The sequence below is a fragment of the Conger conger genome, chromosome 1, assembly GCF_963514075.1.
Source record: "Conger conger chromosome 1, fConCon1.1, whole genome shotgun sequence".
In the NCBI taxonomy this organism is placed as follows: domain Eukaryota; kingdom Metazoa; phylum Chordata; class Actinopteri; order Anguilliformes; family Congridae; genus Conger; species Conger conger.
The window spans coordinates 77,316,779-77,332,222 of record NC_083760.1 but is presented as its reverse complement, the minus strand read 5'-3'; the positions used below and the strand labels follow the sequence as shown (position 1 = coordinate 77,332,222).

The 15,444-nt window shown below is 47.2% G+C and overlaps 1 protein-coding gene across 3 annotated transcripts; it reads right to left on the bottom strand.

Annotated features, from left to right (window-relative positions):
- Positions 1–1,304: 1,304 nt before the first annotated feature.
- On the bottom strand, positions 1,305–15,283 carry pklr (pyruvate kinase L/R). Of its 3 annotated transcripts, none has more exons than XM_061244733.1 (11): positions 15,204–15,283; positions 11,563–11,727; positions 10,920–11,011; positions 10,699–10,830; positions 9,603–9,789; positions 6,984–7,257; positions 5,451–5,601; positions 3,865–4,017; positions 3,089–3,255; positions 2,351–2,532; positions 1,305–2,187 (listed from the first exon to the last, which is right to left on the bottom strand). In XM_061244733.1, the coding sequence occupies exons 2-11, from the start codon at positions 11,699–11,701 to the stop codon at positions 2,081–2,083; spliced, it is 1,584 nt and encodes a 527-aa protein (XP_061100717.1). In that variant the 5' UTR covers positions 11,702–11,727; positions 15,204–15,283; the 3' UTR covers positions 1,305–2,080. The 3 variants fall into 3 exon arrangements, with proteins under 3 accessions (XP_061100717.1, XP_061100726.1, XP_061100706.1); XM_061244742.1 differs by lacking the exon at positions 15,204–15,283 and adding an exon at positions 14,286–14,419; XM_061244722.1 differs by lacking the exon at positions 15,204–15,283 and adding an exon at positions 13,843–14,075.
- Positions 15,284–15,444: the final 161 nt, after the last annotated feature.

The window sequence follows — 15,444 nt, the reverse complement described above, 5'->3', positions numbered from 1 at the left end:
CGGAGATTTAGAATGAGTATAAAATAAGAAAAGCGTAGGCTATAGGCTAATAACTCCGCTATTTCATGTTTTCCGATATATCTGTTAAAACATAAAAAAGTTAACGTAGCCTATAATAGCCAAATAATAATAAGTATTCTTATTATTACTATAATAATAATAATAATAATAATAATAATAATAATAATAATAATAATAATAATAATCCTACACTGAATAAGTCGCCACGGCTACTTCAAAAGACTGCCCTCGTGATTCGTGAAAACGAAAAGTGGTAATAGGAAAATAAATAAAATAATAAATAAACAAACAAAGGTCTGAATCTAATCGGCCTGTTGTCATGGCAGCCGCATCCCCATCACCCTTCCCCAGGGCCGCATGCCCAACCGGCTCGAGATCTACGCAGCACAGGTATGGGTCTTACGTCAACACACACAGATACAACGGGCGGAGGGGAAGCAGAGGAAGGAAGGGCGAGGGAAGGAGGCGTGAGTGGGAGGGAGGCGGCCGATGCTGGGAAGTGGATTCTACGCGATGTGAAGGTGAAAGGGATAGAAAATGGGAGGGTGCCATGTCACATGTATTTTATTAGCACAGACATTGAGTCATACTCCCTAGTCTGGGATATCTCTGTTGACACAGAGCTGACAGAGGACAATGCTGGACATCACTGGCCGTAATGTCACCCACAACGAACCATTCTCTGCCACAGCCAGCAGTATTTAGTTCTGCATGCTCATTGTCATCACACCCACTGCAATGCATTATTGAGTAATTATGATAAATGGCTTAGGAATGATGACAAATGATGATTAGTGACATAAGTACAAGGAAATAATTATTAGCATTGCAATTCAAGCTGTCCATTAGTAATAATAACAATCCTGTTGATAATCACCATCATCGCAATGTGGCAATGGCTAAGCAGGAGGAGGGCGAGATGTGCATATGATTGCAAATCATCTATCAACCCGGAGCAAGCACGGTAATCTCCGACATGCTAAAGAACACACACATCTTACCAACCCAAACCGCTGTATTCATACTCATTGAGCACATTATTAGGCAAACCTACTTATTCATGTGATTGTCTGATCAGCCAATCGTGTGGCAGCAGTACAATGCATAAAATCACGCAGATACGGGTCAGGAGATTCAGTTAATGTTCACGTCAACCTTCAGAATGGCAGGCATACACCCTGGATTGGTCGGTAGTCTATCGCAGGGCACAGACCATTACTATTAGTGATATTAGTTATTAGTAATGTACATTGAGCAAGGACACAAAGCATAGAGACCAAGGGTTTGTGATGCATGGACATTTATTCAGGCAGTGATTCCGGGCACACATGGCATGGAGGCGGTGGCAGAAGCAGCCCGCTGGTCTGCCACTGTACAAGCCTCTGTCAGTCCACACTTCAGTCAATCTGGGGTCAGGCATTTCCATGTGCTGGCAGCTATGTAAAGTGCTTCCTATCAGGTTACGGTGCAATGGCATTGAGTCATGCCTTGTATGAGTGTGAACGTGTACAGGGCACTAAAGCTGCAACCCAATCTGGTCGCCGTGACACGGAGTTATAGTTAAAAGTCTGTCAGCCAGGGCTATCAGTTTATGTTTGGGAGAAATTTAGTCTGCGCAACAGGAACAGTGATAGCGAATCGGTGGCATGCTCAACATCATCGATTGTCAGTCTGGTGAGGCGACTGTTCCCAGTGCGTGATAGTCATCATTACTCAGTGCGACAGTGTAATAGTCTGCGTTACTCTACAGTCAAAAGAAAGGGTTCCAAAAGGCTCCATTGAGGAACCCGAAAATGGATCAATCTGGCAGCCTTCACAAATTTAAACACCTAACATAGAGATTTCCATAAAGAGCCATACAGGATTCCCCTATGAAGACATGACAAACAACCCTTTTCTCTAAGTGTGTTATATCAACTGTGACAGCATCAGAAGTCAGTCTCGGTGTGGTCTGTTTGTTAGTGTATCATTCAGTCAGTGTATCAATCATGCAACGTATCAGAGTGTCAGTCAGTCAGTCTGTCAGTCTGTCAGTGCGTTGGTCAGTGTGAGATGGGGTTCATATCACTGGGACGGCCCTCATGATGTTGGTGTGTCCAGATCCAGGGCTCCAGCCCGTCATCACGATCACCATGTGACCCGGCTTGTAGAACCCACGGGCCTTCCCTAGACAGTAAGACAGGGAGGCGTCCACAGCAGCTCTAACATAACTACAGACTTAATGCATAAAAAACACAGAAACACACACGCACACACACACACACATGAACACACGCACACACACGCACACACACACAAATACACACACACGCACACACACAGTCCTGACCTATGTCCATGCCGAAGTTTACTCTGTTGTCGACGTCATCGGCCCAGACTGGGTGAGGGGGGGCCCTGTACAGGGCGGGGAAGACGCCCCTGAGGAGCTGGGACTGACGGGACACCCTCTCGCTCCGGGTCACAGCAATGATGGGGCAACGAGGGCGGTAGCGTGACAGCAGATGGGCTGACCTAAAAGGGAAAGGGAACAGAACCTATTCACATCCTTATACTGCACTTTACCATTGTCTCATTGGGATTTGATAGACCATTTTATGGTGAAACGTTTTCTAGGCAAATAGGATGTAGCCAGCTTATATACAGGTGAACCCTGAGATACACTGGGGGTCAACCTAGTCTGTTTAAAGATCAAGATCTGGATTCTGGCTTTTGCTCAATGAGAGCAAAAGCCACCTGTCTGGGAGAGAGGGTACATACCCTTAGCTTCAGAGAGACATGTGATATTACATATACTAATACCACTATTATTATTATTATTATTATTACTAATCTCAGTCAGAGAGGAAGCCTGTGTGCTTTGCTATTTATAATGTGCTGCAGTAGCTCACTAATGAAGAGCATTTGAGAGGAAGACGTGTGCAGTCACATCTGTAAGATAATTACTGAGTGACAGAAGTAGTGACTGGAGACAGAGAGTGAGCGAGTGAGCGAGCGTGAGAGAGAGAGGTTGAGATAGAGGTTGGAGAGAGGGATGAGAGAAAGAGGTGTTGAAACAGGTGGTGTTTACCTGCCGGTGGTGGTGAGGACGATGATGGCCCCAGCGCAGCACTTGAAGGAGGACTCCACCGCCCCGATGGCGGTCACCTCCGTGGGGTCGGAGGACAGCGGGGTCAAACGGCGCAGGTCCTCAAACAGCTGCTGATGGAAGATGGCCGCCTCTGCCTCCCGACAGATCTGTGTGTGTGTGAGGGTGAGTGAGTGTGTGTGTGTGTGTGTGTTAGTGTGTGTATGTGTGTGTGAGTGTGTGTGTGTGTGTGTGTGTGTGTGTGAGAGAGTATGTGTGTGTGTGAGTGTGTGTGTGTGTGTGAGTGGTATGTGTGTGTGTGTGTGTGTGTGTGAGTGTGTGTGTGTGTGTGTGTGTGTGTGTGTGTGTGTGTGTGTGTGTGAAAGGGAGAGGGAGAAACAGAAAGTGACAGGGAGATGTTTGCAAACAGAATAAAATTCTGAGTGGTAGTGAGGCTATAACAGCATTCATTACATAAGCAGAGACACAAGCCATTGCACCCACCAATATGACCGTCAACCCAGATTAGGTTTATGTTGCAAAGTACAACAAATGCTATAATGTGCAGAATATCCACAGCTTGACTAAGCTGATACAACTGACTACAGATAACACTACCGTAGTATATATACAGTACTATAATTACCAATCATCTCCTCATATACAGTACTGGAATTACCAATCCTCTCCTCATATACAGTACTGTACTTACTAATCCTCTCCTCATGTACAGTACAACACTCATACACACATAAATGCACACACACACGCACACACACCGAGTGCATCATGGCCACAGCCTCCACGGGGTAGTGTCCCTTGGCTGTTTCTCCAGACAGCATCACGCAGTCTGCCCCGTCCAGCACAGCGTTGGCCACGTCGCTGCTCTCTGCCCGAGTCGGGCGGGGGTGACCCACCATACTCTCCAACATCTGGGCGCAGCAGGCACAGGGCGAGAGGAGAGGGGGAAGACACAGAGCGGGAGGGAGGATGGGTGGGGGATTGCGAACTTCGGAAATACTAAAACAGTCTTACTAGACAGGGCCGCATGAGCTTAATTGTCCTGTCATTTTTTGGAGTGGTTTGCTGCGTGAGTGAGAGACTTGGCGCAGCAGGAATGAGAGAAATAGAGAGGGAGCGGAAGAGACAGTATGTGTGAGAGAGAGTGAGCAGGCGAGGGCACGTGAGAGAGAGAGAGGGAGGGAGAAGGTGAGAGGCAGACAGAGAGACCGAGATAGACAGAGAGAGAGCACATGGACTGAGATTAGAGTGAGCTGGCCAGTGTGTTCTGGGGTGAGCGAGGGAGTGATAGCTTTGTAGGTCAACACAGTGTCCACACTAATCACACAGTGCTGCAGTTGGGCAGTAACACACGTGCAGTAACACACATGCAGAAACACATGTGCCGTAACACACATGCAGAAACACACGTGCCGTAACACACATGCAGAAACACACATGCAGAAACACACATGCAGAAACACACGTGCAGTAACACACACGCAGTAACACACATGCAGAAACACACGTGCAGTAACACACACGCAGTAACACACACGCAGTAACACACATGCAGAAACACACATGCAGAAACACACAGGGCTTCCTGCAGCAGCTGGAGAAGCTCTGCCAGGCTGATGAGCAGCTTCACCATGAAGGCCACGGAGCACAATGAGTCAACACTGCAGGGGAAGAGCGCTCCCAGGGCGTCACTGACGGGCAGGGAGGGTGGAAACTGTGTGTGCGTGTGTGTGTGGTGTGTGTGTGTGTGTCTGTGTGTATGGATGCATGCGTGCATGTGTGTGTGTGTGTGTCTGCGTGTGTGTGTCTGTGTTTGCATGTGTGTATGGATGCATGGGTGCATGTGTGTGTGTACGTGTATGTGTGTGCGTGCATGTGTGTCTGTGTGTGCGTGTGTGTATGTGTGTATGTGTGCTTGTGTGTGTCTGTGTGTGCGTGTATGTGTGTGCGTGTGTGTGTGCATGTGTGCTTGTCTGTGTGTGTGCATGCATGTGTGTGTGTGTGTGTGTATGTGTGCGTGCGTGCATGCGTGTGTTTGCATGTATATTTGTGTTTGTGTATGTGTGTGTGAGTGCATGTGTGTGTGCATGTGTATGTGTGTGTGAGTGCATGTGTGTGTGCATGTGTATGTGTGTGTGAGTGTATGTGTGTCTGAGTGCATGTGTGTGTGCATGTGTATGTGTGTGTATGTGTGTGTGTGCATGTGTATGTGTATGTGAGTGTGTGTGTGTGTGTGTGTGTGTGAGTGTATATATGTGTGTGTGTGTGTGTGTGAGTGCGTGTGTGTGATAGAGAAAGACAGTGTCAGCAGTAGAGAAAGAGACTGTGTGCGTGTGTCACAGACCTGAGTGGCACAGATAACAGGTTTTCCGGCAGAGTTGCAACGACCAATCATCATCTTCTGGGCAATGAAGACTTTCTCCGCAGGAATCTCAATACCCAGGTCCCCCCGAGCCACCATGACCCCATCACTCTCTGCAAGTATCTCCTCAAAGCTGGAGAGAGGCAAGCAGGTACGGAGGTAAGCCCACATGCCGGCATGCAGGAGAGGGATAAGGTAATATAAGCTTAAACTTGATATAAACAATCAAAACTAATACATGTAACGTCAACATTTTTCAGAAAGAATGTTAATGGAAGATGTTGGAAGAAGATAAGAGAGAGGATATGGGTGAGCATGGTTTGACACAGATTTCTGAATGTGGAATAACAAGAAACTCCACCTTGGAGACTGTCTGAAAGCTATTCACTTGAAACTTCATATTAAAAATCCATATTTAGGCATACACAAACGCTGTAGGGTCTATATCCACCCACCAGCCCTCCACACACACAAAGTCAGGCAAGAATAACAGGGAAATTCAATGGGGAGAGAAATGGTAAATGGCAGGCATTTATATGGTAAAGACGGGGACACACACTGGGACACACTGAGATGCACAGAGAGATACTGACTGGGACACAACAGACAACAGATCCAATGCTGATCCACTTGCAGGGATCAACACTCTAATTAAAATGGACTCAGACACACTGAGACAGACTGAGATAGACAAACTGGGACACATCAGACACACAGACATACAGACTTTTGCAGACAGACTGAAATGGACTGAGACAGACTGAGGCATAAAGAGACACTCTGAGACACAAAGAGACACTCTGAGACAGACTGAGACATACTGAGACACTCGGAGACACACTGAGACAGACTGAGACACACTGAGACACACTGAGACACTCTGAGACACACTGAGACAGACTGAGACACTCTGAGACAGACTGAGACACTCTGAGACACACTGAGACAGACTGAGACACACTGAGACACTCTGAGACACACTGAGACAGACTGAGACACACTGAGACACTCTGAGACACACTGAGACAAACTGAGACACACTGAGACACTGCGACAGACTGAGACACACTGAGATACACTGAGACACTCTGAGACACACTGAGACACACTGAGATACACTGAGACACACTGAGACACTCTGAGACAGACTGAGACACACTGAGACAGACTGAGACAGACTGAGACACTCTGAGACAGACTGAGACACACTGAGACACACTGAGACAGACTGAGAGACTGAGACAGACAGACAGACTGAGACAGACTGAGACAGACTGAGACACTCTGAGACACACTGAGACACTCTGAGACACACTAAGACACACTGAGACAATCCGAGACACACTGAGACAGACTGAGAAACACTGAGACACTCCGAGACAGACTGAGACACTCTGAGACACACTGAGACACACTGAGACAGACTGAGACACTCTGAGAAACACTGAGACACACTGCGACAGACTGAGACAGACAGACACACTGAGACAGACTGAGACACTCTGAGACACTCACTTGCGTACGCCCTGGCGGCTCTCCACCTTGCTGACCACTTTGATGTCCTTGCCCTGCTCCCCGAGCGCCCTGCGCACCGCGCGCACGTCCTCTGCGTTGCGGATGAAGCTGGCGAACACCATGTCCACCCCCTGGGTCACGCCGAAGCGCAGGTCCGCCTCGTCCTGAGCGCTGACCGCCGGCATGTTGATCAGGTCGGCCCCCGGCAGGTTCACCCCTTTCCTGCTGCACAGGAGCCCCCCACTCTTCACCCGCGTCTGCACCCAGTCCGGCCCTGAGGACAGGGGACAGCACCGCTGCCATGACAATATATACAGTACTGTGCAAAAGTTTTTGGCAGCTGTGAAAAAATCTTAATCAAATAAATATTTGGTGTGACCACCCATTGCCTTCCAACCAGCATCAATTCTTCTAGGTACACTTGCACAAAGTCAGGGATTTTGTAGGCATATAGTCAGGTGTGTGATTAACCAATTATACCAAACAGGAGTTAATGATCATCAATCTACTATGTAGGTTGAAACACAATCATTAACTGAAACAGAAACAGCTGTGTAGGAGGGTTAAAACTGGGTGAGATTTCTCCCAGGCAGAAATCTCAAGGCAGACAGGGGTTTCCAGATGTGCTGTCCAAGCTCAGTTCAAGAAGCACAAAGAAACGGGCCACGTTGAGGACCGTAGACGCAGTGCAGCAGATGAAAGACACATCATGCTTACTTCCCTTCGCAATCTGAAGATGTCCAGCAGTGCCATCAGCTCAGAATTGGCAGAAACCAGTGGGACCCAGGTACACCCATATACTGTGCGGAGAAGTCTGGTCATGGAAGAATTGTGGCCGAAAATCCATACCTCCGATGTGGAAACAAGGCCAAGCGACTCAACTATGCACTAAAAAAAAACAGGAACTGGGGTGCAGAAAATTGGCAGCAGGCTCTCTGGACTGTCAAAATGTGAAATATTTGGCTGTAGCAGAAGGCAGTTTGTTCGGCGAAGGGCTGGAGAGTGGTACAAGAATGAGTGTCTGTAGGCAACAGTGAAGCATGGTGAAGGTTCCTCGCAAGTTTGGGGCTGTATTTCTGCAAATGGAGTTGGGGATTTGGTCAGAATTAATGGTCTCCTCAATGCTGAGAAGTACAGGCAGATACTTATCCATCATGCAATACCATCAGGGAGGCATCTGATTGGCCCCAGGACAACGACCCCAAACAGCAGGACAACGACCCCAAACATACAACCAATGTCATTAAGAACTATCTTCAGTGTAAACAAGGTGTCCTGGAAGTGATGGTATGGCCCCCACAGAGCCCTGATCTCAACATCATCGAGTCTGTCTGAGATTACATGAAGATACAGAAGCATTTGAGGCTGCCTAAATCAACAGAAGAACTGTGGCTGGTTCTCCAAGATGTTTGGAATAACCTACCTGCCAAGTTCCTTCAAAAACTGTGTGCAAGTATACCTAGAAGAATTGATGCTGTTTTGAAGGCAAAGGGTGGTCACAGCAAATACTGATTTGATTTAGATTTTTCTACTGTTCATTCACTTCTTTTGTTCATGCATTTTGTTCATTGATAAAAATAAACTATTATCATTTCTATTTTTGAAAGCATTCTTATTTTATAGCATTTTTTCACACCTGCCTAAAACTTTTGCACAGTACTGTATAAGTAACAATACTCAATCATTATTAATTACACTCATTGAGCACTTTATTAGCTATTTATTAGACTTATTATTTGACTTATTAGACTTCTACTGCTGTAGCCTATCCACTTAAGAGTTATGATGTGTTGTGCATTCAGAGATGCTCTTCTGCATATCACTTTTATAATGTGTGGTTATTTGCGTTACTGTCAGCTTTGACCAGTCTGGCCATTCACCTCTGACCTCGCTCATTAACAAGGTGTTTCTGTCTGCAGAACTGCTGCTCACTGGATTTATTTTTGTTTTTTTGCACCACTCTTTTTGCAAACTAGAGGCTAGTGTGCGTGAAAATTCCCGGAGATCAGCAGTTTGTGAGATACTCAAACCACCCTGTCTGCCACCAACAATCATTCCACGGTCAAAGTCACTTAGATTACATTTTTCCCCATTCTGATGGTTGATATGAATATTAACTGAAGCTCCTGACCCCTATCTACATGAGTCTATGCATTGTACTGCTGCCACCCAATTGGCTGATTAGATAATCACATGAATAAGTAGGTGTAATAAAGTAAGTGCTCAGTGAATGTAAATAACAATACTCAATCATTATAAATTATTTTGATGATATAGTTAATTGTAGTTAATAATTGTATGCATATATTATAAAACCATTACCATTATGATGAATAATGATTCTTTAAAATGTTGCACATATTTAACAAATATCGTTATTATCATTTATTATTATTTATACACCATGAATAGTAAAAGCTATATCAATACTAAAAACGTACAGTTGGTGCTGAAGTGGGAAATTGAAGTTTTAGGGTCGTCTTAGTGGGGGAGCAGTAAATGGTGTATTATGGATGAACATCATTATCCTGAGTGCTGTGGGGCACCAGCTGCTGTAAAGTAGCAGGCTCCAGGCCTGTACATGTCTGAACGCACTTTAAAGGCACCTGTGCGAATTACCTGTCTCCAGGACTTTCAGTCCGATGAGCCCGTCGTCGATGAAGATTGTTTTCCCCTTTTCTGCCACAAGGGGCAGACTGGGGTAATCAACCCACACAGTGGCCCCATCCGTGCTGTTCCTCTCACTCTCCGCCGTGACCAGCCGAACCTCCGCCCCCCGCTCCAGTTCCACCTCCCCGTCTACCTGCTGTACGTGCACAGACCACACCGCACAGACACACGCAGCCACACGCGCCCACATGCCACACACACACGCACACAAAACGCACACGCACACAGCAGAGAAGTACACGGATGTTCAAACCACACACCCAGGAAATTACAACATTATGCACTCTCATATTGCCAAACAGCCCTGTATAGACAGTACTGCGCATCGCTCCCTCCTGTCGATGCATTACCCAGTAAATTCAATTACACAGTCCATTTCATTTCCACGGCGCAGCCCTAGGTAGCTCATAGGATTGGGGAGGAGGGAGAGGAGCAGCTATCATCTGCAGGGCCATTATCCAGCACAGAGACAGTGGCGGCCTGCAGGCCCGAGTCAAGCTGTAATTCACGTCTTTTCCATGACTCAGGCCATCACCCTGCATGGGGAAAGCCTCTTACACAGTCAGTTCACATTGCTCATTGACCAATCCAGTGCCAATTTACCACCCCAGTAAGTCACTTCAACCTATTGGACTTGCTTCACTCGGCCCAATAAACAGTCACTCTAGACTAGGGGTGGACAATTCTGGTCCTGGAGGGCAGGTGCGCATGCAGGTTTCTTGTTTCCGCCAATTACCCTGGCTAAATGAGCTAATTGGCTGTATACACCAACGCTAGTTCACTTGTAGATTAGATCACATTTCATACACCTCATACAGGGACACACGCGTACAGTAGCTGTCATTCATGCACTTATCGAGCAATGTGGCTAAAATGTAAGGGTGTAACTGTTAGGGCTAATTATGTAACTATGGGCAGAAGGTGGCATGAAAACCATTGGCCACCTCTGCTCTAGACCAGTAGGTAGTAAATTTAAGCCCAGTGACTATGTAGCTCCTGTCTAATCGATGGAGTGGTCGATATCCCTTCCAGGATGTAAGCTTACCCCTCTTACGAGCCCGGTGCGGATCTCTGGACCCTTAGTGTCCAGAGCAATAGCAACAGGGCGGTAGTACAGAGGGTCCGTGGTCAGGGTGGTAACTGCCTCCCGGATGTTCTTGATGGTCTCTCCATGGTACTGGCGGAAAGACAGACCTGTCAGAGAGGCTGACACGGTGCAGAAGCCTGGCCGGACTGCAGGCTGACTCATGAGACACGCAGGCACACCTCGTGAGACCCGTGGGAGAAGTTCAGTCTGGCAATGTCCATTCCAGCCTTCACCATCTCCTGAAGCCTGGGGACAGGGCGAGAAGCAGGTCCTGAGAGAGAGAGAGAGAGAGAGGGAGAGAGAGGGAGAGGGAGGGAGAGAGAGAGAGAGAGAGAGAGGGAGAGGGAGGGAGAGAGAGAGGGAGAGAGTGAGAGAGAGAGAGAGAGAGAGAGGGAGAGAGTGAGAGAGAGAGAGGGAGAGAGAGAAGGAGAGAGAGAGGGGGAGGGGAGGGAGAGAGTGACAGAGAGAGAAGGAGAGAGCGAGAGGGAGAGAGAAAGAGAGTGAGGGGGAGGGGAGGGAGAGAGAGAGGGAGAGAGAGCGACAAAGAGAGAGAATGTGAGAGAGAGAGATTCAGGAGAGGGAGAGAGAAAGGGGGACAAGAGCAGAAAGAAATTGCCAAAAATCAGAAATGCGCTGAAATGTCACTGTGTCCTTCGACACCTCAGTAACTCAGCAGGTCTGCCGGGTCCAACACCCTGGCAACAGGTCAATACAGGGGACAGCAAATCAATACTGGTTTCACTCAGATTACAGCTGCACCCACAAAAATCCCTCTTTTGTTGGGGCGGGTGGGTGCGGGGTAAAGAGGCGGGCCCTTCTCACCGATGGTGCAGATGATGCTGGTGTTGCGGGCCGTGATTGGCTGCTGGTCGATGTCGAGCAGGCAGAGGTGCTCCAGGAAGGTGTCGGCCATGGAGGCGTCGAGCTGCTGCTGCTGGATGAAGGAGTCTGGGAGAGACATGCTGTCGGAGTAGCGCCGGATTCGAGCTGCGAGGGGAGCGGCCCGTTAGCACGCAACGCGCTGGCGTGCACAGACAGGGCGAGGACGCGTTCAGCGCCTCTTAACAAAGCGACTTCCATTTTCACACACTCTGTTCCTGTGCGTTCATTCAGGGTCATTTTACATGTAACGGAAGCAGTGGAATAGGGCCGATATTGCCTCCACCTGCATTGACTGTGAGAGCAGGAAAGGTGGTGAGGAGATTACAGCCGAGACAGGGATCCATACTTTCCGCAGCACCCGCTGAGGTTGGGAGGGGGAATACATTGTCAGAGCTGGCCTTGGGGCCCTTCATGACGTACAGCATCATTCAGCTTCTTCTCACGGCAACGGAGCGAGCGAGAGAGAGAGAGCAGGTGAGAGGAGAAAGAAACAGAGAGAGAGAGACAGAGGGAGCGAGTGAGAGAAAGAGAGACAGACAGAGGGAGCGAGAGAGAGAGACAGACAGAGGGAGAGAGAGAGAGAGACAGACAAAGGGAGAGAGAGAGAGACAGACAGAGGGAGAGAGAGACAGACAGAGGGAGAGCGAGAGAGACAGACAGAGGGAGAGAGAGAGAGAGAGAGAGACAGAGGGAGCGAGCGAGAGAGAGAGACAGAGGGAGAGAGAGAGAGAGACAGACAGAGGGAGAGAGAGAGACAGACAGACAGAGGGAGAGAGAGAGAGAGACAGACAGAGGGAGAGAGAGACAGACAGACAGAGGGAGAGAGAGAGAGAGACAGACAGAGGGAGAGAGACAGAGGGAGCGAGCGAGCGAGAGAGACAGACAGAGGGAGAGAGAGAGACAGAGGGAGAGCGAGAGAGACAGACAGAGGGAGAGAGAGAGACAGACAGAGGGAGAGAGAGAGAGAGAGAGAGAGAGAGAGAGAGAGACAGAGGGAACGAGCGGGCAAGAGAGAGAGAGCAGGCAAGAGGAGAAAGAGAGTCCACAAACACGTTCCTACACGACACGCAGATCCCAGAGTGAGTCGCTGTGTGCGTGGAATAGCATGAGGAAGGCGCGGCTCTGCTGAGGCAGAAGTAGGTCAGAGCACTCCTGCGGATCTGGTTCCCTCAGGAGTCAGACACAGACAGACAGGCAGACGGACAGATAGGATGTACGAACAGACAGACAGGTGGCTGGAGAGGAGACTACAAGGAAACACTACCTGGCAGACCTCACAATCCATGCTGTCAAATGACACCAAAAGAATAGGACTATTATCTGCTTGGGCAGTCCATTCTGGTCTTGCTCTGGCCCTGAGAGAGATGCACAAGGGCTAAGTAACCGGGTAAAGACACCGTGGCACTGAGAATGACAGGACCACTGAAACATAATGACTAAGTGGGTGAAGTTGGAAGGAGTTCTGGTGTACAGATAGCACTGCTGCGATGCACAGTGTGCAGGGACACTAATGTTCTCAGAGATGAACGCAGGCTGTTTTATGGCAGTGAGGGAGTCTGCCTCGGTTTGCCAACATTACTCCTCCACTTACAACTCCCCGGTGTCTCTGGTAATGTCAAAAAGCCATGGCAACACAAACAGTGCTTTGCCTAGAAGTGACAAAAGAAATCCATAAAATCATTCACCAGAAAACCATTCTGTGAAGTCATCTGCACCTAGCTACAGGTAAAGCAGCAGATATATGAACAGCAAATTATCATTAACTAGTGAAAACTACAAAATAAAGCTTCACAAAGCCACAGTAGCAAGAGACTTTGTATATATCAATACTTATATATTATAGAATGTTTAGTTCAGAAATTAGTCTGTATTCTGTAGGTGAATTATTAATATTATTATTATTATAATTTTTTTTCCAGAAAGCATCATAGTCATTGTCAGCAAAACACCAAAGTCCATGATTTCCTAGATGACCAGGATGTTTTGCGATTTGGGTGGAATGACCTTTTCACCATGCTGACTGATCCACATGCTCTTAAAACAGCTGAATCTGTAGCTCTTAGTTTGCGACCACGACACGGGCTGACCCAGCCTGGTACAGACAGGAGAAGCACAATCACTGTAGGCCACTCTGATCCCATACCTGACCATAGAAACTACAGCAATACAGCCATCTTTCAGTAGATAGGCAGAAGGGTAAACCATCATGAAAACACTTACCTGCCATCCTGACCAACAGTGCACTGCACTATAGGGTTCCTTCGTCCTGTGTCTAGCTCTGACGCGCCTCTGTGTTCACGTGCACTTGCAATTCTTCTCAGTTTCTCTGATTTTATGAACCTGTGTCTGTATGAATATATAGCCAGAATGGTTTCTTTCTGCCTATACTTGTGACTAAAATATATCTTTTTTGGGATTTGTCTGTGTAGCTATCTCTGTCAGCCTGTCTCTCTGTAAGTGCACCTCTCTTTCTGACTACCAAGTTCAAGCACTCCATTCATTGCTCCCTTCCTCTCTGCTGCCCCCCCCTTTCCCTCCACCTCCTAATCACACAGTCACTATGCATTCACGTGGACAAGCAGTCCTGTCAGTGAGGGGCCAGAGGAAACCCCAGCAAAAACAAAAAACCTACAAACTCCAAACTCAAGGATGAAGACACACACCTTCACATTTTGTAAAGAATTTCAATGTTTCAGTAAACTGGACTCCAGGGGTACAGTACGCATTAATGGCATTAAAGGGAACCCTCCTCTGACCAAACACAGCTTGATTCTGGGGGTGTGGTGCTGTGCAAGCATTGCCCGCACCCCTTTCCCTCCTTTGGTCTGGTGATTAATCTGAACTCGGTTTCTTCCAAGTGTGGTAAATCAGTAGCCAGTAGACAAACAGACCTTTGAGCTGCAGCAGCGCAGACAGTGTTGTGCAAAGCCCATCCTCGCTGTCTCGGTGGATATCTTGACGCACCACTACACACTTTTCATACCAATTTTTACCAATGCGATCGAGACAAGCCCCGTCAATACACCGTGTGATCCAAGAATGCAGTGTAGTGTAAAAAAGAGTTTTGAAGTGGAGATCAGTGCCAGAAATAATTATGCAAAACACGCCACCCTTCTCCCTCACAGGAATTTGGTCTACAATGCACTCTTATACAGTTACGTCAAATTAATGGTTGGAATTCATCGAGTTATTACTTAAATATGGAGCTAAAACGAAACTAAAGCATCAAATATTGCCAGATAAAGGTAAACACCACCGAACTGAACTTAAATCAAAATAAAAGCTTGATTATAGAATTTCAAAAGAAAAAGGTTTTGGCATCCATTTGACTGACTGTTAACCTCATTACCATGACATCTGTTTGGAGCTTTAAATGGAAAACATAAATGCAGCCATGGAAATTACTGTACAAGACATGGCAACCAATTTACGCACAATATCGTTAAAAGCAATGCACAGAAAGTGTAATCGCAAATGAAACATAATCAGAGAACACTGAGAAAAACATAACAGAGAAAACTGACCAATATTCACAAACATTCTGCAAGTTTGAAAAGTAAACAAAAGCTGTGGCCACAAACCTTCAACTCAGGAGCGAAGAACACTTTGCCAGAATCTGGAAGTGCGGGATCAAAGTAGAGACGAGCCAGCGCGATAAAATAATATGACTGTATTGGTTTTCGTCGCCATCTCGTGGGCATGTAAGACGGTTCCGCGACTACTACGCCGACTTAAATAAGTAAATAAACATATAAATAAATAGAAAGAATCTTAAATATTCAGTCAGTCAGTTTATTTCTGCATTGTGTCAACAAAAATGAC